The 21,452-nt window shown below is 51.5% G+C and overlaps 1 protein-coding gene and 1 long non-coding RNA gene across 3 annotated transcripts in view; one reads left to right on the top strand and one right to left on the bottom strand.

The window, feature by feature from the left end:
• Positions 1-21,452, bottom strand: part of EXOC6B (exocyst complex component 6B) — a 225,404-nt gene that overhangs the window by 78,127 nt on the left and 125,825 nt on the right. For both annotated transcript variants that reach the window (XM_073002197.2, XM_073002198.2), the window contains 3 exons: positions 15,631-15,742; positions 14,244-14,378; positions 12,874-13,053 (listed from right to left, as the gene is read on the bottom strand). In XM_073002197.2, coding sequence (XP_072858298.2) covers positions 12,874-13,053; positions 14,244-14,378; positions 15,631-15,742 — 427 coding nt within the window. The remainder of the gene's footprint in view (positions 1-12,873; positions 13,054-14,243; positions 14,379-15,630; positions 15,743-21,452) is intronic.
• LOC144589563 (uncharacterized) lies at positions 17,300-20,258 on the top strand. Its single transcript, XR_013545736.1, has 2 exons — positions 17,300-17,367; positions 19,361-20,258. It is a non-coding gene; the product is annotated as an uncharacterized LOC144589563 (long non-coding RNA).

Here is a 21,452-nt window from a genome sequence, read left to right as displayed (position 1 = left end):
GGCCATTGGATAGCGGTATTTTATTCGGACAGCCAACACAACGTTTAAATGAGGCTGTTGAGCCCATAAAGAGTGGGAAAATAGATGGGACTACGGTTGAAGATGGGGGGGGGCGGAAAGCCAAAAACGGGGAAAGTCAAAAATAGAATAACTCACAAGGGAACGTAGAGTACTTGATTGGAAATAAGAAGTTATCAATTTGGTTTTGATTAGAAGAGGAAGTAATGAATAATCACTAATCAATTGCTCAAAATCATCCTAATTCGCTCTATTCTTCCGTTGGTCTGATCTGCTCAGCAGAAAAAAGGAACTGAGGGGAATCTTGGGTGGCCTGAGCATGTGCTCCATGGGGGAATGTCCCACTAACTTGGTAATTTTAAGCTCTAGACTCTTCCGAGATATTCAGCACAGATGCAGAACAACCCATTTGTGTGCACTCACAGAGGCTACGAAGAAGAAACTGAGGACTTTGTTTTTGAAGTGGATGGTGTTGAACAGGTTAGTTCAATACCATTTGATGCAGGTGGGACTGGATGTTCCGTGCCACAGCTGTCTGGATAACAACTTAGTATCAACTTAGAAGGAGTCTTGCAGGTTGTCATCGATTATTTCGAAGTTTTCTTTGTGATTGTGTCAACTGCCTGAAGTGATTTTGCCCGAAGGTAAAGTGTTAAGTCTTGACTCTCTGTTTCCTACTGCAACCTTGGTTTGCTTTCTACAAATCCGGCAAGACAAGTACATTTGACGCCCCTCTCCTAAGCAGCAGAGTGTCCGTCTGTGAGACAGATTTTATTTCTACAAGTGTCACAATGGCTAAAAGGAGCTGCAGAGGCCATAAAAGGCAGCAATAAAAAGTAGATGATAAAATACCACTGTTTTTTTTAAAGGTTCAAACAGCAGATGGGTCTAACTGAAGAAAAAGATAAGATTGAAGAACTACTTACAGAAATTATGGTAGTTCAGGAGATGACTGCTGGGGTGCTGCTTCAGCAGAAGTCAAAATGGAACTGAGACATGACCACTGGGTGGAGGTGCATATGCTGAGTGTGAGGCTTTTGAGGCTCCGGAAGATTCCAAGGTCTTCTGCGCAGGCAGAGAACAACCCCTTTACAGAGGGAATTCACAGAGGCCACGAAGAAGAACTGCCAATGTTGTGTTCCCCAGGGCAAAACACGTGTTTGTCCTGAGCAACGAACAGAAAGCAATTAAATTAAAAGAACAGTGACTCTAACAATTTGAGAGAGGACCATTTCCGGAATAATAGGCAGAGTTCTCATTGCTCTATTTCTAACATAAGAATAAAGTTGAAGAAAGCTTAAAGCAGAGAAGTGACAGCATAAATAATATAGGCAAGGAAGGAACCCCTCTGGAAACCTACAGGGCAGGATACATCCCTCTGCTCAGATCCAAATGAAAGGGAGACGGCCAAGGTGAAGCATAAGCAGGTGATGGGACCCTCAACCTGATGCAACAGGTGGCCAGTGTCCTTCCAGGCATTTTGTGGCCCCTTGCTTTGGAAGAGGACGGCATTCTTGGAATGCTCCGGGAGGCTCCATTTTCCATTCCTCCTGCACACCACCTCTCTCCCACTGCACACCTCGTCCCACCCCAGGAATGGATTCTCTCAGGAACCATGAGGAGGTCTGTCTATTTAGGTGGCTTCAGCAGTGCGCATCCGTAGCACACGTGTGGGTGATAAGCCGTAGCTTGGAGAGGGAGGGATAAAAGTGGCCTCTGGACAACTGGAGACCAGAATCCAGTTTCCAGGTACAGATGTGCTGCAGCGAAGGATGCGCAAAAACAAGGACCTCCAAGGAGGCGAAACATATTCCACGACCAAGCTCCTCAGCAGCTGATCCACAACCGCTCTGGAGATGCCACTCCTGGGCATCAGCAGCCAAGAGAATCCTACAGGCAGGACTAAAAACAGTCCCCCTCCCAGATGCTCTGGGGAGCTCCAGGCGGTCAGAACAGTCTTGTCTGGCCCTGCTCAACACCCTCTGCTTCTTGCCTGCTCTGGAAAGTTACATTCATTTGGATAACCTAAAGGCTAGTCTTTGCAAGTTATTTTATTCAGATTGGCCCTCACAAATCTATGTACTTGAGGAGGAGGAGGAGGAGGAGGAGGAGGAGAAACGTTAACTGCTCACCAGCAATAGTGGGTGTCTCCCTGCATCCGACATGCCCAACACATGATCCCAACCAAGTCAGTGACGACACCAAGCAGACGGGAAACGACCGGGGCCCAAGTCCACATTTCGTCTGGCTTCATGGGAAACAATCCCAAGTCGCTAACCTTGAGGCCGGGGTATGGAAAAGAGCTCGGGGTGGGAAGGAATAGCTGGCAGGGGGTAAATTACTTCCACAAAATGTACTCGGGTTTGGGATTAACCGAGAAGAAGGAGAGGATGACATCTGAGCCAGAGAGCAGTGAGGGGTTCTTCAGCAGCATAAAGCTGGCCACCAAAGAACCACCACTGTGAAAAGATACATCCAAGGACTAAACCGGTTTCACTACTGGAGCAAGACCAGGTGGGGCGATGCAGCAGCACCTTATCCTCTGCAGATTAATCAAGCCGGCTGTTGTCTTAACTGCACATAGATGGAAGTGTGTCTTTTGCTTGTGTGTGAGAGAGAACGAGAAGGAGCATGGGTCTTAGCCTGCCTTCCTCTTCAACCCGTGCACTCGACAGATGGGCCTTTATGCCGGATGGCCACTCAGCACCAGCCCTCTCCCTCCAGGGTGTGGGTGTGTGTGTGTGTGTGTGTGTGTGTGTGTGTGTGTGTGTGTGTGTGTGTGTGTGTGTGTGTGTGTGTGTGTGTGTGTGTGTGTGTGTGTGTGTGTGTGTGTGTGTGTGTGTGTGTGTGTGTGTGTGTGTGTGTGTGTGTGTGTGTGTGTGTGTGTGTGTGTGTGTGTGTGTGTGTGTGTGTGTCTCTCTCTCTCTCTCTCTCTCTCTCTCTCTCTCTCTCTCTCTCTCTCCCCCCCCCCCTGCAGAAGCACACCCTCTGCCAGCGGACCAGCCCTACGGCGGCCTCTTTCTCCTGCCCCCTTTTTGCTAGCTTTGGCCTTGCCAGCAGACGTGGCTCATCCTGCCATTACAAGAGCACGGAAGCTGGCCAAAGGATCAGGCCAGGCCAGCCAGACGGTTGCGCATGGGTGGACTGTGCGGTGTGTGTCATGCAGCTGGTTCGACAAATGACTACAATGACTTCATTCATGAAGGCAGCAAAATTAACGAAGGCACTTAATGCAGGATCCTCAGAGCGGGAGAAGGCCACGGCTGTTGGTTTTGGCACAAGCCGGCTTCAAGCTCAGTCCATGCTTGTCTCCGCTCAGGCCACCCCGGCAGCCATCCTGGAGGGCAAACCCTTTTCAAGAAGCATCCTTGCACTGAAGGTTCAGGGAAGCAGTCGGTAAGCTTGAACAGGCACAAAAACAGGTATATGTGATGGAGGATGCACGGTCCAAAAGAACACCCCCTTGGCAACCCAGCTGGGACCCAGATAACCTCGGTAGGTCCTGAATGTTTCCGACACAGCTGTGTTTTCTATTTCTCACAGTAATATGGACCACAAGAATGAGGACGTTATTGTTGTTTCCTAAAATTAAGCGGCTCCTGGCCTGTGGGGACCTTCACAGGGATTTTGAGGCATCTGAAATAGTCAGAGTGGTGTCTCGCTGGCCAAATCCTGGCTGCCGCCCAGCCGCCTGCCCTGAGGACCGGATTGGCAAGGGAAGAAGAGGGACTAAGAGCATCCCTTGCAGAGTTTGACCTTCTCCCCCCCCTTCACTCTCCTACAAGCACCGTCACAAAAAGCGGGGTCTTGCAGTTTCTCCCTCTTTGGGTCTTGCAGCCTAGGTCTTACACAGCCTGCGGGGGCCTGATGAGAAAAAAAGGTGTCATCTTCTGGTCTTGTGACATGTAATCTTTTAGAGATTTGATCCATTAATTAAAACACATACAATTAATTGACTAAGCAAGACTTGGTAAGCAGGATTCAGCAAGAACATGCAGAGGACTGGACCACCTGTTTCCAGAGGAAACACCTTGCCAAAGGAAGATGCTTAGAGTGGGTGGGATTGGGGGTTGAGTGTTAATGGCCACTTCATTTCACAGCTGGCCTACTTTTTTATTGGGGGGAATAAATGCCTCTTTCCACTGTCTGTTCTCACGGCAGCTAACAGAGATCTGTGTTACAAACTGACTCTAGTTTTGCTTTGTCCCGCCCCTGTTCTCCCATACCCGGCTGCAACGTGGGCACACAGGCTGAATTGCTCCACAGAACAGCTCTGCAAATATTATGCCCACTAAGATAGTTATGCCAGGCTGAATGCAACACACACACTATGCCACTAGGAATATGTCTAGATATAAATACAAGGAATATTAGAAGCTTTGAACCAAATGAGGCTGATCACCCAATTGCAATCCTACCTGGATGGGGATTGGGGGGGGGGGTGTGCTGAAGATGTTGGTAAAGCGCACTGGCAATCTCAAAGACTGACTACTGTAACACTCTCTACATGGAGCTTCCCTTGAGGCTGACTCGCAAGTGGCAGCAGGTGCAGAAGGCAGCTGCCAGGCTGGTGTCAAATGTAAACAAATTCGACCGCATCTCCCCAGTCCTGGCTTGCCTGCACTGTTCCAGGCCAGGTTCAAGGTCTTGGCTCTCACCCAGTGATGGCAAACCTATGGCACGCCGAGACCTCTCCCAGGGCATGCAAGCAGAGCAGACTCTAAATTGAACTGGGCAGAATATTTAGCAGAGTCTCACTAACAGCAAACACCTAGTAAAAGACAGCCAACACACTGTGTAGCAATCACGTTTCTCTGTTTCTCATCCCCAAAGCAGGCAAGAGTATCATAGTTTATTCCCCCAAATCGGAATCCCAGTCTCTCTGCTCCTGGTCCTGCTTTGACTGCAACACCAAACAAGAGGTCTTACAAACAAAAGACGGTGGCTTTCTTTATTGGGTCAATTCATCTCATGTGCAGTCTTCCTGTTTTCTTACTGCCCTGCACTTTTCCCTGCATTGCTGACTTTTCCAGTGAGCTTGTCTTCTCATGATGCCACTGTAGTACAATACCCTTTACTTTGGTTATTTTAGCTTCTAGTGAGAGTCCACACTTAATTTGCTTTAACTTTCTGACAAGTCATGATATCTGTAAATCTCTTTTCCAACACTACATTTCAAATAAGTGAAAATGTGTGTATACACTTTATGTAGTGTATAAAATGTAGGTATACACTTTAAAAATTTGCAATCCTATATATATCTGTTTTTCTGAGGGCAGCTTACTTTGGAGGAACCAAGTTCAGGATTTCAATGCACTTAATAAGCTTTATAAATAGGGTGCGTTTAATTCAGTGTAGCATTTTGCACTTGACTGTTTTTTTCTAAAAGAGCTGTCAGTTGGAGGAATCAATAAAGAACCAGACAGACAAAATGTGTATATGACATGAGTTATTTTTTCTAAATTAAAACCTCAGTATGCACTTTGAAATAAATAATTTGGTTTTGTGTTGCTGTTTGGGCACTTGGACTCAAAAAGGTTCGCCATCACTGTGTCTAACCTATAAAGTCCCCCATGGTTTGAGACCCTGCTGTTTGTGGGAGCACCTTTCCCAAAGAACATCCGCCCATGCCAGGCCACTTGATCCGCACAGATGATGCTCCTCCATGCTGACATTCCAAGAGAGGCCAGAAAGACATCCACAAGAAAGCAGGCCTTCTCGGTGGTGGCCCCAACCCTTTGGAGTGGGCTTCTGGGGATGATCCCCTCCTTAACTGCCCTCAAGAGGATGTTAAAAACTGGGCTTTTTCAAGAAGCCTTTAGGGGACCATCCTCGGCTAATGGTTTCTGGACAAACATCTTGCTCTTTGTTGTTTTACTCAATCTCATGTATGGTTGCTTTCTCTTTTGTCTGATTTCTTTATTTTATTTCATCACTTTTGGATTATTTAATGCCTTGTTTGTTATATTATATTTCATTGACTGCCCTGCAATATAGACTGCCCAGAGTACTGCCTAGCACTAATTGGGTGGTATATAAGCTTTTTGAAACAAAATAAACAAAGCCTTGCTAGAAATGCAAGATATAATTATAAGCTAATTATAAGAAATTCCAAGCATTCATTCATTCATTCATTCATTCATTCATTCATTTATGTATTTATTTATTTAACCGCGCCTTTCTTCTTAAAAAGGCCCCCAAGTAACCCTCAAGGTGAAAGTTGCAGGGTTTTTTTGGGGGGGCTTTTTGTTGTTGTTGCTGTTGTTGTCGTTGTTAAGCAGAAGGCAAACCCAACCCCTCTCCTCCTGCGTGTCAATTAGCAGCTCCTTTATGAAAAGCAGGTCTTTTCCTACCACTTAAAGGGCCCTTTGAAGGGGATTCACCAGACAGCCCAGCCCGCTCCTCCTTTCGAGAGCCCTCCTCCTAATCCCTTGGCTTCTGTCTGGCGTGTCGCCGCAGAGCGCCACAGGTCAAACATGTGCGTTGCTAAAACCAAGCATTTCCGCCTGTCTGCTTCCCATTTGCTGCCTCTCCTTCCCCACTGGATGCCCCACGCTCTCGCATTTTCTGTGTTCCCAGAGAAGGACGAGACCTCGGAAGAGCCGCTCTGCTCCATCCCTTCTCTGGAACCTGGTCCCTTGCCCCTGGGGCTGGTCAGGCACCATGGCTTCTTGGGATAAATGCATTTGGCTCTGGAAAGTCAACTGAGTCAGGGGAAAGGGGGGGGGGGACAACCTAGCCCCAGGCCTTCTGCCGCCATAATTAAGGCAGACGCTTCTATCCAGAGAAAAGGGGCCTGAAAAAAAGAAAGCCTCCCCTGATGTTTCGGGCATTGTAATAAAACTGCCTGTTTCAAAGAGGGAGGGAGGCAGGTTCTTGTCTTGTCGCCCGCCCTCAAAAGGCAGAGTGATCACTGAGAATCCTGGAACGAGGGGAGGGGTGCTTCTTCCCCCCCCCGGCTCCCACTGCCTCGCTCGCCCACTCGGCTTTCCGCTCTGTTACCAATTCACGACGGGACCCCCAAAGAGCCCACATTACGTATTCCCTAGAATGGGGAGGGGCCCTTCAGAACACCCCCATTTCATGGGCGCCCCCAAAGTCGTCTGGGGTGGTCTAGATGATACCCCTGTACTGAAAGAGAAGCCGCTGCCACCCTGAATAGAGGGAGTGCTTCGAATTGAAGGCGAAGCTTTCTAGGATGATCAAGGGATGTGGTCCTCAAAGCACCCTAACCTTCTGCACCCCACGGATGGTCTCTCAGCCGAGCGTGGAAACCTTCCACCGACACAAGTTTCCCTTCCAGCACCCTGAGCTGGGGAAGAGGGAGCATTCTGCTGTGCCCCTACGGACACAAGTTGACCACCAACACCACCCAAGAAGCTCCCGCCATCTCTGGGGCCTGACCACAACAGGAAGGACCGCACGGCGCCATTCCATGCAACTCTGCGGTGGGCTTTTGCCTCCTCCAAGAAACTAAATTCTTTCCACTGGTCAGATTTTCCATGAAACACAAAGCAGCTGCCATCTTGGTTAGAGGAGGCCAATTCAGCACAGATGGGGACTCTGCTCTGGTGCCAATACCTGCCGCAATCTGAAACTTCACCGCCCCTCACCAGTTATGAGTTTCTGCCTCCCAGTGGGAAGGGCCACTGCACGGAAACTGCAACTGGATTCCTGAAACAACACAGCAGGCAGCAAAAAGGAGGGCACTTCCTAGCTCTCACAAGGAAGACCATGCAGGAAACCGGCCCTTCCTGAAGCAACTACCCCTGAGCGCTTTGCCTTTCTCTGGTGGTCCTCAATGTGCCAGAGAACAAACATTCAGCTTGTCCTGGAGAGCTGAAGGAGACCAAAGCTTCAAGCCAACTGCCAGTCCCGACTCAAGCAGACCTACTGAATGCTAAATTCCATGAAGACAACAGGTGTGCTCCAGTCCTATTCGAGCCTGGACATCCGGCTGGCCCTCCACAGATGATGGTAATGGGGACACACAGAACAGAGCCAGGAAACTTGACATATAGATGGAAGTGGATAAAACACACACCCCGTCTGACACTTTTGCCACTAGGAAACTGTTCTGTCTCTCCATAATCTGTCCTAATGGTCGCTTCTTGTCCACATTCAGGACAATCAAGTGCTGAGGAACATCCACTTCTTTCAGAGCAACCCACAATTTCTCATGATCCACACAACCAAAGACTTTGCTTTAGTCGATAATGTACAGACAGATCTTCTGAAATTCTTTGGTATGCCCTTTAAGCTAGCAGATATTTACAAAATGATCCCAAGTACCTCTTCCTTTTCAGATTCCAGCTTGAACATCAGGCATTTGTATTCTCGAAAGCTTTCATGGCCGGGATCCAAAGGTGTTTGTGGGTTTTTCGGGCTCTTTGGCTGTGTTCTGTAGGTTGTTCTTCCTAACCTTTCACCCGTCTCTGTGGCCACGGGCATCTTCAGAGGACAGGAATTAGAACTTTGTCTGTGTTCTGGTGTAGTGTGTGAGACAGTTGAGTATCTACTCAACCGTGGGATCAGCTTTGTGTCCTTTTCAGGAGATTGGGTGATCACTGCACACAAAAGACTAGCTAACGACACCCATCAATCCTGTTCACTTTAGCGCCCTGACACAAGCCCTGCCATGTTCATGTGTTCCTTTTCTTGCTTTACTGTTTCCAGTTTACCTTGATTCATACTTCTCACATTCCATCTTCCAATTCTACGGTGTATTAGCTGTGCCGTACCGACAGGAGAGGTGCGCAGGGAACATCCCACCACCACCACCACCACAGAGAGTTTCCTGGGGGCAGACCACAGAAGCCTGGTGCCAGGAGGCAGCAAAGAGGTGACACTCTCTCCAGCCCATACCTCGCTTTGGCTGTGGACTGCACGGATGTTTGGACAAGCAAGCCTTCTTCCAGAGCCGACATGGGAGGTAGAGTCATATCAGCCTGCCTTAGGAAGCCATTCTCCAAGTGGCTGATGTGATTTACAGGAAGGGTGTTCAGCACTCTGATGCAGGGTGCAAATGCGATGCATTATTGCATGGAGCGCAGAGGAAGGGCTGCGACTCAGAGGAAGAGGATGTGGCTTGGGACGCACAGGACGACTCTGGCCCAAATCCCCACCATCACCAGAAGGTCTGAGAACGCCTTCTCCCTGAACTTGGAGAAGTTGCTGCCAGTCACACCAAGCCTGATAAAGGGACTGGCTTGGTGAAAGGTAGCTCCCAAGATGGAAGGAGCCAGCCCCAGCCAGTCCGCCCAGCCTGTCACTCTCAGCAAATGGAAATTAATAGAGAGGCAGAGTGGCACGGAGGATGGCCGCTCAGACTAAGATTCAGATGACCTGGGTTCAAATCCATGCTCAGGCAAGGAAACCCACACCAGATGACAACGATCTTGTGGGGGTGGGGCAATCAAAGGACCCCCCCCCACTCCACGGAGCAAGGGTCAAACAACAACAACAACAAGAAGGAATGGGGAGATCAGATCCAATCCCTCCCTTAGCAAAGGCTGCTGAAATTGTGCAGGGCCCACCTCTGAAATCTGCACTCACCATCTGGCCCAAAGTAAACAGCAGAGGAGGAAAGGCGGCAGGGAGGGGGCAGAAAAGAGAGGGGGCTGCGGGGAGGGGGGGGCCGTGAGAGGAAGCACCAAGAATAGCCGCCTCCCTCCCTCCCTCCCTCCCTCCCTTGCAGAAGAGTCAGGCTCAACCGCTGCAGCTGATTAGGACCGGGAGGGAGGGCCGCTGAAAGATGACTTCCCCCCTTCCCAAGGCGAAGCCGTGACCTCTCGACCTCCCCGATTACCTTGCAAAGGAGGTTATCAAGATACAAGCCTCAGAGGATTAAAGGAAACTGAAAATCAAAACAGAAAAACACCCCTTTCCCCAACAAATAAAAAACTTCCTCGCTTTGTTAAGCTGACAGCCCAGCCAGAGGTGTTGACATAACCCTCCCATCTCCAAAAGGCTTAAAGTCAACAAATCCCTGTGCTCGGTGCAGATCTGTCAATGCGATTTACATTAACTTGTCTGACATGAAATTAAAACAACAATCAGCCGCCAGAACAAAAGGTCTCTCTCTCTTTCTCTCTCTCTCTGCTGCATGATAGTCATCTCCTGCCACTGGCGTTCCATTTTCCAAAGAGCTGGAGAGCCGCATTTTTATTCACTTGTTTGATTTAGCATTCTTTGGGAAGCGCAGGGGGGTGGGTGGGGGCCGTTGCTTCCCATTAGTAGCAAACCACCACCGGGCTGCTCCCCGCCTGCCTGGGTGCAGAAGGTGGGGGTCCCAAGGCCGTGGCTGCGCTTCTGAGCACATTCCATCTGCTGGGGCCATCTGAAAACGGTTACCCGAAACCACCCTAGACGTTCTGTGCGGCTGCATCGCATGCGGGGGTGTGTGTGTGTGGGTGGGTGCGCTAGGTCCCTCCCCACTCTCAGCCATGAACTCTTCATGCCGGACAGTGATAGACAGCGGTCAACAGAAAGGGGGGAACCCTACGGGGAGGACCAGGAGGGCCAAATCTGACAAGGGGCAGGCAGGATCGGAGGGGCAGCCTTGCTCCTGGGGGCAGCCCCATCTAGTAGCAAGAGAATCGGGGACCAGGCGGAAAGAGCAGCCAGGCTGGACCCCCCCCCCCGTTCAGGCCCTCCCACCGCTTTTTCACCATGGAAGCACAACAGGAATGGATTCGGGGTGGGGGGAGGGAGGGTGGTCCCTGCAGCGTGATGGGCCACCTCACCACACCAGAGGTCTGGCAACCCTCGGGGGACTTCTGAGGTAGGTGAGGCATGTAAGGAGTGTTTTTACTGGTGCCAGACCCCTCAGGTGAATTTCCATGGCTCCGTCGGCATTTGAATCCACGTCTCCCGAGTCTTAGTCTGACCCTGAATCCACTGGACCACCCTGGCTCTAAGCTCTCCTCCAGACGGATCCCATAAAGTCAGGGTCGGCAACTTCCAGAGATTGTGGGGGGGGGGGGGGGAGGAAGGCAAGTAAGCCAACCCCGGCCCCTGAAGGGCTGCACCAATTCATACCCAAAAATGGGGAGGGGGCATTTTTGTTAACCTCAAAGGCTTCCCAATGCCCTCTAGTAGCCTAAGCCATTTAAAAAATAAAAATACAATGGTGGAGGACTGGAGAAACCTGAGGTGGGCTGGGAAGCCTTCCAGAGAACATTGGACGACCTTCCGTCGGATCTGCTTTGACTTGGGATCCGTGTCCTGAGCCGAGGGGGTTGGACCCGATGGCCTTAGAAAAAGCCCCTTTGCCCTCCCCGATTCCCAGGACTCTAGGATTCCATGAAATCTCGGGAGAGCAGCTTCTCTGCCACCATCCCCGGGGGGGGGGGCTGCTGCCCTGCTGCCCCCCCCAAGCTACCTCTAAAATTCACTAAGCCATGTTTAAACATGAGGCCCCCGCTCATTTCCAACAAGCTTATGCAGCACTTCGGAAGGGCATCTCGGAGCACAACAGGGCACCCGAGGAGGGTGGGAGCGGCACATGGGGGGGGGGCTGTGGCCGGCAAGCTGCCTGTCATGGCTCTAGCAAGACCCCCAGGGAGGGTGTCGAGCAGTCCAGAGACAGACGTCCAGAGGGGGACTTTCGTCCAGAGGACCGGGATGGGGCAGATCACAGATGGCTCCAGACAAAGGCACGCTCGGTTCCAAGCCAGCTGAGAGGACTGCTTAAGGAGCCAGAGGCTGGGCGTCAGGGTCAGCACAGAGCCCCCCAGGAGAAGAGCCAGCCTGGGTGGCCTTGGGCAAGTGACACACTCTCCCCTGGGCACACATACACACACCCCAGAAGGGAAGGAGAAACCATGTCCAAATACTCTCTACCCAGATAACCCTGACAAAAAGGTAACTAATGGTCATAATGGATTTGATGGCATGCACTTATTATTAATTCTAAGCCACGCTGAAACACGGGTGCCGGGACCTCCTTCTTCACCCCTGGCCACGGGACATTAACAGTGGTCTTTCGGGTGGGTGTGGTGCTGATCTTTCAGGGGAAGGATGAAGTGGGATTTTCACTCAAACCCCCCCCCCAAAATCCTTTGTCTATCTAAGGAGCCTATTCAGACCAAGGGAAAGGGGGAACCCATCCTGGAGGATCTATCCGAGGTCTGAACAAGCTGCATGGAGGAGCGGAACATTTCGACCTCACAAGAAAGAAGTCCCAGTGGCCAGGACTCAACCTCCAGAGAACCTCCCCTGGAGGACTGGAGAGCTTCACAGATATAAAACACTGGTGTGTTTGTATGAAGTGAGGGTGGGGGAACTGTTTTATTCCCCTACTTTCCGGGAATAACTTCAGGGTGGAAATTTGGCCGTTCCAATCAGGAGTTCACCTCGGCTTCCCCCCCCCCCACTGCCAAGCAAATGGGCATCCCCAGATTTGGGGGAGGGGAGTGCCAAAACAAGTCCGGGACCCCTGTCATGGATCTCCCACCGCTTCACAAGCCAGGATGATTCGTCCAAAGGGCAGAGATTGATGTGGATTTTACAGCTGGCTGGGGAATCTGGACATTGTAGTCCAAATGCGTCGTGCAAACAGGAGCGTCTGTGTGGACGGAACCCCATCAGGTATGTTGCATGGCTCAGCTAGGGCCTCTCCAGAAGTGGGTCGATGCCTGCACCAGCCAGCCAGGTGCGTTGCTGACTTCTCCGACCTTATGATCCACATTCCACGGATGGCTTCCAACCTTCTCCTCCCTCCCCAGTTTCCGGTGGGCCCATGTGCATGAGACAGAGAGGTAGCTCACAACAGGCACAGCCAGAGCGGCGGCTGCCCTGAAGGAGCAGGAGCTGGCCCCTCGTCCTCCCACCTCGACTCCCGGCCGCACTTACAGGCAGGTGAGTAAACACCGCAAAGGTGCTGCGCAGGAAGGCAATGAGGTCCACCAGGTAGTCGCTGGCCCTGGAGCCAGCCTCCGCGGCCATCCAGTCATAGTCTGCCAGCTGCAGGAACTGGTCAATCTTCTGGTTCAAGTTTGTGTAGATCTCTTCCTCTGCTGCATGTCGGGCGTCCTGGGGTGGGGGGGCAGGAAAGGTTCAGAAGAAGACAGACCCCAACCCGAATCCCACCCTTGGGCCTCCACAAAAGGGAGCAGAGGCTTCAGCAGCGCCTTTCCTGATCCTCTGAGCTGACGAAAGCCTCTGAAAGGGACAGGGGCCTGTTTTTCTCCCCCTGGGCCAAGCCGAGGCTCCCAGGGCAAGCCACCAGCACACGGGGTCTCCCTCAGAGGCACGAAACAGGCGGCAGGGAGGGGGTGCTCTCTAAGAAACAAGGCCCCTAGGTTTCAGATGCTGCCATGTTCCTTGGAGAAGCATCCCACAGGACTCACTCTGTGTGTGTGTGTGTGTGTGTGTGTGTGTGTGTGTGTGTGTGTGTGTGTGTGTGTGTGTGTGTGTACGTGTGTGTGTACGTATGTGTGTGTGTGTGTGTGTGTGTGTACGTGTGTGTGTGTGTGTGTGTGTGTGTGTACAAACTTACGTGCGCTTCCTGGCTTGAGGGTGGCTTGCTGTTTGTATTCTTCTGGTGACCTTTGCTTTAGTGATTTTTTTTTGGGGGGGGGGAGAGTACCAACTGAAACTCAACTGCTTCCATTCAGATCCCTAGTTATCTGCCCTTCCTAGCCTTTCCATTTAGCAGGTAAAGACAGCATAAAAGACAAATAATATACTTTCTTTTACTACATTTGTAGTTTTTTTTCAATTTTGTTTTCCCCCCAATTATTTTTCATTTGGCAAAAATTAAGATACCAGTAAATTTAATATCACAAATAGGTGAAAAAAAATAGAGCTGGGGTAGAGTACGGGACAGAGCAATCCACAAGGATTCAAGAGAACGGGACTGGAGCCCCTCCTTGGCCACGGAAACCGACCCTGAAATATTTCCCATACCTCGGAACATCCTATGAGGGCTGCCCTAAGCTGCAGGCCACTTGCCCGCATGGAACACAACACGGAAGATAATACCATTTTATATGTCAGGTACTGAATGGAATAATTTAGATTGCTAAAGCGGTAAGAAATACGCTTTGTACAAAATACGTTTCAATCCTCCCCACAGCTTGTTTTTATCTCCAGGAGAACCAGAAGGAGCCTGTTGTCCCCGCACGCGCGTGTCCGCACCCCCCCCCCCATGTCGCACCCCAATGCCCATCTCTAGTTTCCGCTGTGTGGAAGGGACGGGGGAGGCCCACTGCCGGCCTCACCTTGAAGGTGGTGGTTCCGTACAACTTGGTCGTGTGGACCGTTTCTGGAAGGACGTTGGTGATGTTGGTGATGAATTCCTCAAGGAACCGGCAGGATTTCTCCAGGTGTGTCGTGTTGATAATAATCTGGACCAGCTGCAGAAACAATACACCCTCAGTTCACACTTGGGCTTTTCGGCCGCGGACGGCCCACAAGGGAGGCCAAGCCCCCGACAGGAGAGAGAGAGAGAGAGAGAGAGAGAGAGAGAGAGAGAGAGAGCTCCCTGCTGTCTTGCAGACATGGCCTCCAGCACAAAAACCAGGTTCCTGAACAAAGACACCCCCCCACAAAGCGCACATGCACGCATGTGTGTGTGTGTGTGTGAGAGAGAGACAGAGAGAGAGAGCTCCATAATGGGTGAGGCTTCTTCAGCCAGCCAGTATTCTCTGCGAAGGAATTTTCCCCGTGTTTCTGCTAGAGGCAGAACAAACACACTAATGAATTTTCTAAATTCAGCTGGCCTCATTATGTACCCCAAATCTCATTAAAAGGCAAAGACGGTGACAAAAGGAGAGGCATTCCATACAGACACACACCGAACCAAACCAAGACAGTCGGTCTGAGGCCAACTGCCGGGACGTCTGAAGTGACAGGAGGCTGAGTGACAGCTCCTGCCCCCCAACCTGCCCCTGCTCAGATGAGCCTTTTTAGGAGAACCTGCAGGCCCCTCAAGTGGTAATTAAGAGCCAATTTGGTTGTCTTGGGACGTGAGCAGGTGCAACCTCCTCCCCCCCCCCCCAACGGGGGGCAGAAAGGCTGGAGCACCAGCCATAAGAAGTGGCCACAGGTATTCCAAAGGAGCCGTCGCAAAGCCCAAGTGAGCGGTGGGGTGAGACAGGCATCTCTCTCTCTCTCTCTCTCTCTCTCTCTCTCTCTCGCACACACACACACACACACCTGCCTCCACCACTAGCCCAGTGCTGGGAGACAGATTTCTATACCCCACCATAGAAAAGGTGCAAGCATCTTCCATTGGCTTCCCAGCCTCCTCACTCAACCCATCAGTGAAACTCCCGCTTGGCCACGCTGGGGAAGAGTGGACAGTGGCTTCCATGCACGGGCAAAAAAAGGATATTGTGGGCCACTAGAGTCATCAGAGGGGGGGAGGGGGGCACAAGAGGGGCTGGCCAAGGAAGAGAAACTGAGTCAGAACAGGGTTGGTGCAGGTCAGCAAGCAACTGCCCTCTCTTCAGACGAGGCCCAGATGGGGAAGGCCGGAACTGGAAAGGGTTGCACCCTCTCTCCAGAGGACGTCTGAAGCTGCTGCAAGGGAGAAAGGGGAGCAGCCTCCCTGGCCAGGAAGGGCCCCCCCACATACACACACACCCTCCCTTTGCAAAGCCTCACCTCCGTCAGGCCAACGTTCTTCCTCTTAATAACATTCTGCAAACAGTTGCTCAGAGTTCGAGTTAGCAGCAGATTGGTCGATTTCCGGATCATGTCATCAACCTCAGTGGAGCTGTAAGACAGGGAGACCAACGGGAAATCCACAAGGGCAAAAGGAAATGGCTCCCAGCCTGGGAAGCCAGGAAAACGTTAAGTGGCCCTTCTCTGAGCACGGAGTGTCGGGGGCCAGAATCCCAGCCTGCCTTTGCAACGGCACCAACGACAGCCCTGCAGGTGTGTTGCAAGGAGGGCAGAAGCAGCTGCAGTAAAACTGGATGATGGAAGATCCAGCATCACAGAGGGAGCATCACCCTAACAGCAAGTCTCTCTCTCTCTCTCTCTCTCTCTCTCTCACACACACACACACACACACACACACATACACACACACACAGAGAGAGGGGGGGGAGGCTAGAGGAGAACAGATTGCTTCTGTTTCACCTTCTCCATCTTACACATTTTAAATGATTTTTAAATGGTATTTCATTAATTTTTTTTTAAAAAATGCACCCCTGATTCTGTACAATGAGGCCTCTGAGTCAAAGGCAAGAATAAACTTGATAAATGACAAACACCAAGAACTCTTCCAAATGAAAAAGAATGGAAAAAACAAGAGAGGCAAGAGAGGTCTGGATGAACACTTGCTAACTTCCTTACGGCAAAGGCACCAGGAAATGGCTTCCTGACATACAACACCGTAACCACCTGGATCAGGGTCCTGCTCTGCTTCGTGTGCCTGGGTTTTGTTCTGTTGGTTTTCGGTTGTTCAGTTTGGGTGACCCGTACCCCCGAAGGTTCATCGTCCCGTTTGGGCTCCTGAAGGCTGCCCAAGGACTTCCTCCGCCTTTTATTTATTTATTTATTTATTTATTTTATTTATATCCCGCCTATCTAGTCAATAGACCACTCTAGGTGGCCAGGTCCAGCCCATGCTGAGATGGCCGACTGGCATGGGGATGCTCTGGCTGTTTATCACAGGATTTGCCCAAAGGGCATGTACAATGGTGTGGGGGGGGGCGGGGGTCACCAGGGAGCCCAAGGGAAGGAACAGATGCCAAGTGGAGCCCCTACTTGGGTTGCTGAGACAAACGGCCAATCCATTTCCAGGCTAACTTCAACTTGGTTCTAACCTATAAAGCCCGAAACGGCTTGGGTCCAAGCGATCTCTAAGATGGCCACCCCCACCACCCCGCTTGATGAGCTGGATCGAGTGTGCAGATCCTCGGGGGGGGGGGCTTTCTTTCAATCCCGCCACCCTTGCAGGTGCGCTTGGTGGGGAGACGGGAGAGACGGCCTTCTTCTTCTTCTCCTCTATGGTTGCTCCCCAGACGATGGGACCCCCTCCCACGGGATTCCAGCCCGGCCCCGTCTTGGCTCTCCTTCCCCAAGCAGGCCAAGACGTTTCTCTTCAGGCAAGCTTCGTCTCAACGACTGGCTGCCTGAGGGATGTTTTTAAATGGGTGGCTGAACCTTTTACTGCTTTGAATGTGTTTCAGGGTCACTTACATTTTTCAGTGTGCTGTTTGTCCGATCCTTTTTGTATTTGTATACCCACCATTGTTAGCTCTAAATATGGTCTTTCAATGATAGGAGCCGTCTTGTGTCCTTTTTAAGGAGAAAGGCGGGGCAAAAAGGACTAACGGAATGAATGAATTCAGCCGCACATCCCCACGCTAGCCCAGTCCACTGGGGAATGGGGTAAATTCTGTTTTGTTGCCTCTACTTTGCCCAGTTGCACCCAACTTGCATTGTGGGTTGTGAAATTCCTTTCCCTTCCCATGGGAAGTTTGTACATAGTTCTGTGTGCTTCTTTTCCCAAAATCTACACATTCAGAGGCACATGCTTGCAGTTAATGCCTCTTTTCCACTGTTTGCCAAGTGTCTGTGCACCCCTTCTAAAAGACTGCATTTCCATTCAGTGCGCTTGACATCTGTGCCGGGAATCGCACTTTCCAATGGCAGAATGCACTGCCTTGCCAAGGGATAGTTTCCTTTGGAAAGAGGCAAGACCCAGGACTGCCCGTCTTGCAAAGTACAACACCTTCTGTGCAGAAATGGCAAACCCACTCATTTCTTTTCCATCCGTTGCCGCCTCCATCGGATGAGCCACAACAACGCTCCCTCCATTTACTGACATCACTCACCCTGTCCCAAAGGCTGCCAAGGAACTTCTGTGCCTGGTACCGGGGGGGGGGCGGAGGCGGACTCTGCACCGTGCCTCCTCCTGGCCTTGTTCTTGGGAACACGTGCACCGCAAACTCAGTGCCTGAGAGCATCAGCCACACCAGCCTCAAGTGTGCTGGCTGACAGTCCAGTCCCGAGCGCATGCAAGCCCCTTGGCTGTCTCTCTGGAAGGCTTAGGAGGGTTTCATCCCGTCGTGGCCAGGAGGCGATTCTGGGCCAAGCGAGCTTCCCAAGGGAGCTGCCAGAACACCCCACCCACCCATTTCTGCCTCTCCAGAGGAGTCGGGAAGCTCTCGGGGAAGAAGGCCATCCTCCCTTCTCACCCTCTGTCTTCCCTTCCCTTCCTTCCTTCCCTTCCTTGCCTTCTTGCCTCCCCTCCAGCCGGCTGCCCGCCCGCCGGCTTCCCTTTGCAAAGCAGCTTTGGGCAAGAGGCGGGCTCTGCTTTGATCTCTCCTCGGCCTTGCATTAGGCTCCCAAATGACAGGGCCCTTTATCTGTCAGAGGAGGATGACAGACAGCTGACAGGGGCAGGAAGGGAGGGCTTCAGACAGAACAAGCTTCAGAAGCAGTAATAACTTGAGGGCCCCTGGCAACGCAGCCCTCCGTGACCTTTGGCTCTGGGCCTCTTTCACCTGACAAGCAGCAAGAGGGCCAGGGAGTACAAGGGGGAGGGTGGGGAGGCCAGGAAGGAGCCCCCGCCCCCGTCTCTCTCCAGAGGTCCCACTCACCCTCTTGGTTCCCCCCCCCAAGCAGAAGGGGCACAGGCTGGGGGCAACCCCTGGGCAACCCCACTCCCCTCCCCCTTAGGCGAGGCCAGGCGGACCCTGAAAGGGAAAAGTCCCCCCCCCCAGGGGCTTTTAGGAGAGGCGGCCAGCCCAGACCTTCTCCTCCGGGAGGGGACTTGAGAAAACCTTTCCCCTTGTCCCAGTTCTCTCTCCTCAATGCCAACCTCAAGGCCTCACCCTAAGCAACCACAGATGGGGTGGGGGGGGTGCGGGGAGTCAGCTGTGTGAAGTTCCTTCTAAAAATGGGGAGAAACACACCTCCAAACACTAGGCGTTTCAAGAAGCAAGACTGGCAAAGTGGGGGACAAAGAGGGAGGGAGGCTGCCCACCTCCCTGCTTCCCCCCACCCCAGATGTGGGTAGATATGGTTCTGACGACACTCACATAAGCCCAGGGTAAGGAGCTCCGTGGGCCCGTCCACTGTCTTCCACAAGAAGACACACCTCTGTCTCCATTGCTGTGCCCCCCACCCCACCCCCAAATCCCTGCTTCTCAGAGGGATCTTCCGTCGGGAAGAATGGGTGGCCCAAGGGGAGGAACGCCGACCTCTCCCAGCAGAGAATATGAGAAGAATGCCCACTCTCCTCACCTAATCAGTTTTTTTTTTGGGGGGGGGGAGTGCACTTCTATTGCCCCCTCCTTACCTACCCCTCCCCAGCAGAAGCATAAATGGCCTAGAATCCTAATTAACAGATAAAACGCACTGTGCTTTTTTGCTGCAGGCACTGCTCATTGCAGGAAGACAAAAAGACAAGCAGAGCGAGAGCGAGAGAGACAGACCCTTGGATGACAGCACCAGCTGACGGCCTGATGCTGCAACAGTGGCTGGGAGTGACCTCTCCAACAACGGTGATGGGCAGGCTGACCTCAGTCGCTCCGGGATGCAACTTATAATGACAGGGAGCAGAAAGGCGGAGAAAGAAAACGTCCTGACCAGATTAGCAAGCAAAGTTCCTAATAAAAACTCATTCAAGCTGTCAAGCTGAACAGTCAGCCGGGGCGTGGAGAAAAGAAGGGTGAAAAAGACAGACAGACAGACAGACAGACAGACAGCGAGGAACTACAACCTGGGGTTCCTTTTCAGCAACTGTTGCTCCTGCCAGACCCTGCCCTGCTCAAACAAGGGCTGGAGATCACAATGTGATGAGCACCAAGGAGGGGAAGGAAGGGGTGCTTTGCTGCCCCAGAGCAGAGAGGGCCAAGTGCCTTCCGCCATGCCCCTCGGGGAAGGAGAAAGAGCAAGGCTGGCCGAGAGAGAGCTGGTCCTGGGCAGACACCTTCCACACTAACAGAAAGAGGTGCGCCACGTGATTCAGCCAAGTATTTTATTTATTTGTTTGTTTGTTTGTTTGTTTATTGCATTTATATGCCGCCCATCTAGACATAGACTACTCAAGTAGTCAATGAGCAGGTACACTGTGTGGAAGTGTTATATCTGCAACCTGTTTTTCTAACGTAACCCAGGGGAGAAAAGAGCAGCACAACAATGCACCGCAGGACACTGTGCAAATCCAAGCAGGATTCAGAACCCTGAACTCTTGGCAGTCTGTGTCCAACAGCAAATCAACACCTGGAAATCCCAGATTTTGCCTTCCTGTTTTGGGGATTTCATCCAATGATCATCTCATGGCTGCTGCTGTGGCCTGCTATCAAGTTGCTTCCAACTTATGGCAACCCTATGAAATCAGTGCCTTGCAAAAGGTCCAGCCATTATTAGCCCTGCCCAAGCCTTTCCAACCCACGTTGGTGGCTTCCCGGGTTCAGCCAACCCACCTCTGCTTCAGCCACCCTCTTCTCCCAGGATGATTGTGTTTTTCCAGTGACCTGGCTTCCCAAGAAGGGTCAAAGCTCAATAGCCCAAAAGCCCCATCATTTTCATTCCTAGACAGAGTTCCTGCTTGATTTGATCTAGGACCCCCTTCTCTGCCTTTTGAGAAATGAGCCACATGTTCTGCATCTTTCCTCGGAGGGCCCGGCAGACCAGACGCCGGCTCCGTACAAACAAAACAAAACAAAATGGAAGAAGCGTCTTTCTGTGGGCTATTGTGGTGCCTTGGCTCTGGCAACCAAATGGGCTGATACCTGATAACCAATTGATTAGTCCTGACTCCTGAAGATTTTAGAAAGCAAGTGACTAGCCCAGAGGAAGCTCTTCAAACTGTTTCCATGTTTATTGGTTTTTCTGATCATTCTAATGGCTTTATTGCATAGACTATATTTAATGACATTATCTGCCTTGAGTGGGTTTCTTTTCATGGAAAGTAGCGATGATGGTTTGATCATGTTGTGAACCGCCCAGAGTGGTGGGAGCTACGTAAGTTGAAATAGATAAAATAATAGCCCAAGCAGAGCCCTTGGAAGTCCATGGAAGAAAGGAACTTAGACAGGTGGAAGGTTTTTCTCTCTGGAAAAGGCTCTGCCACACAGGATGCTGACCGGGGCCTTGAGGAGTCTCGCCTTGGGTCTCCAGAACAGACAATTACAGCCTTAAGAACAACACAGAACAAAAGAGAGAAAGAAGGAAGGAAGGAAGGAAGCCCTGGAATGAGGTTCCCCTAAAGAGAGAGGTTAGGGGACAGCCACTGCGGCGTGAAGAAGCCTGGGTCCTCCATTCTGCAGTGGGCATCGCTGCCAGGGCAGAGGAGTCCAGGACTCGGATATTATACACCTACGGCTTCCTAGTAATTTCCCTCCCCCCCCCCCCGCATTCCCAGGGAATTTCCAGGCCCTCTGCTCTTTTCTTTATTTTCTCTGTTTTTCCAAGCAGGAATAGTTATCGGTTAAAGAAATCAGCAGCAACAGACCGGGGGGGGG

Source organism: Pogona vitticeps, chromosome 5 (assembly GCF_051106095.1).
Source record: "Pogona vitticeps strain Pit_001003342236 chromosome 5, PviZW2.1, whole genome shotgun sequence".
Taxonomy (NCBI): Eukaryota; Metazoa; Chordata; class Lepidosauria; order Squamata; family Agamidae; genus Pogona; species Pogona vitticeps.
The sequence above is the reverse complement of the archived record's forward strand: the minus strand, read 5'-3'. Positions and strand labels throughout refer to the sequence as shown.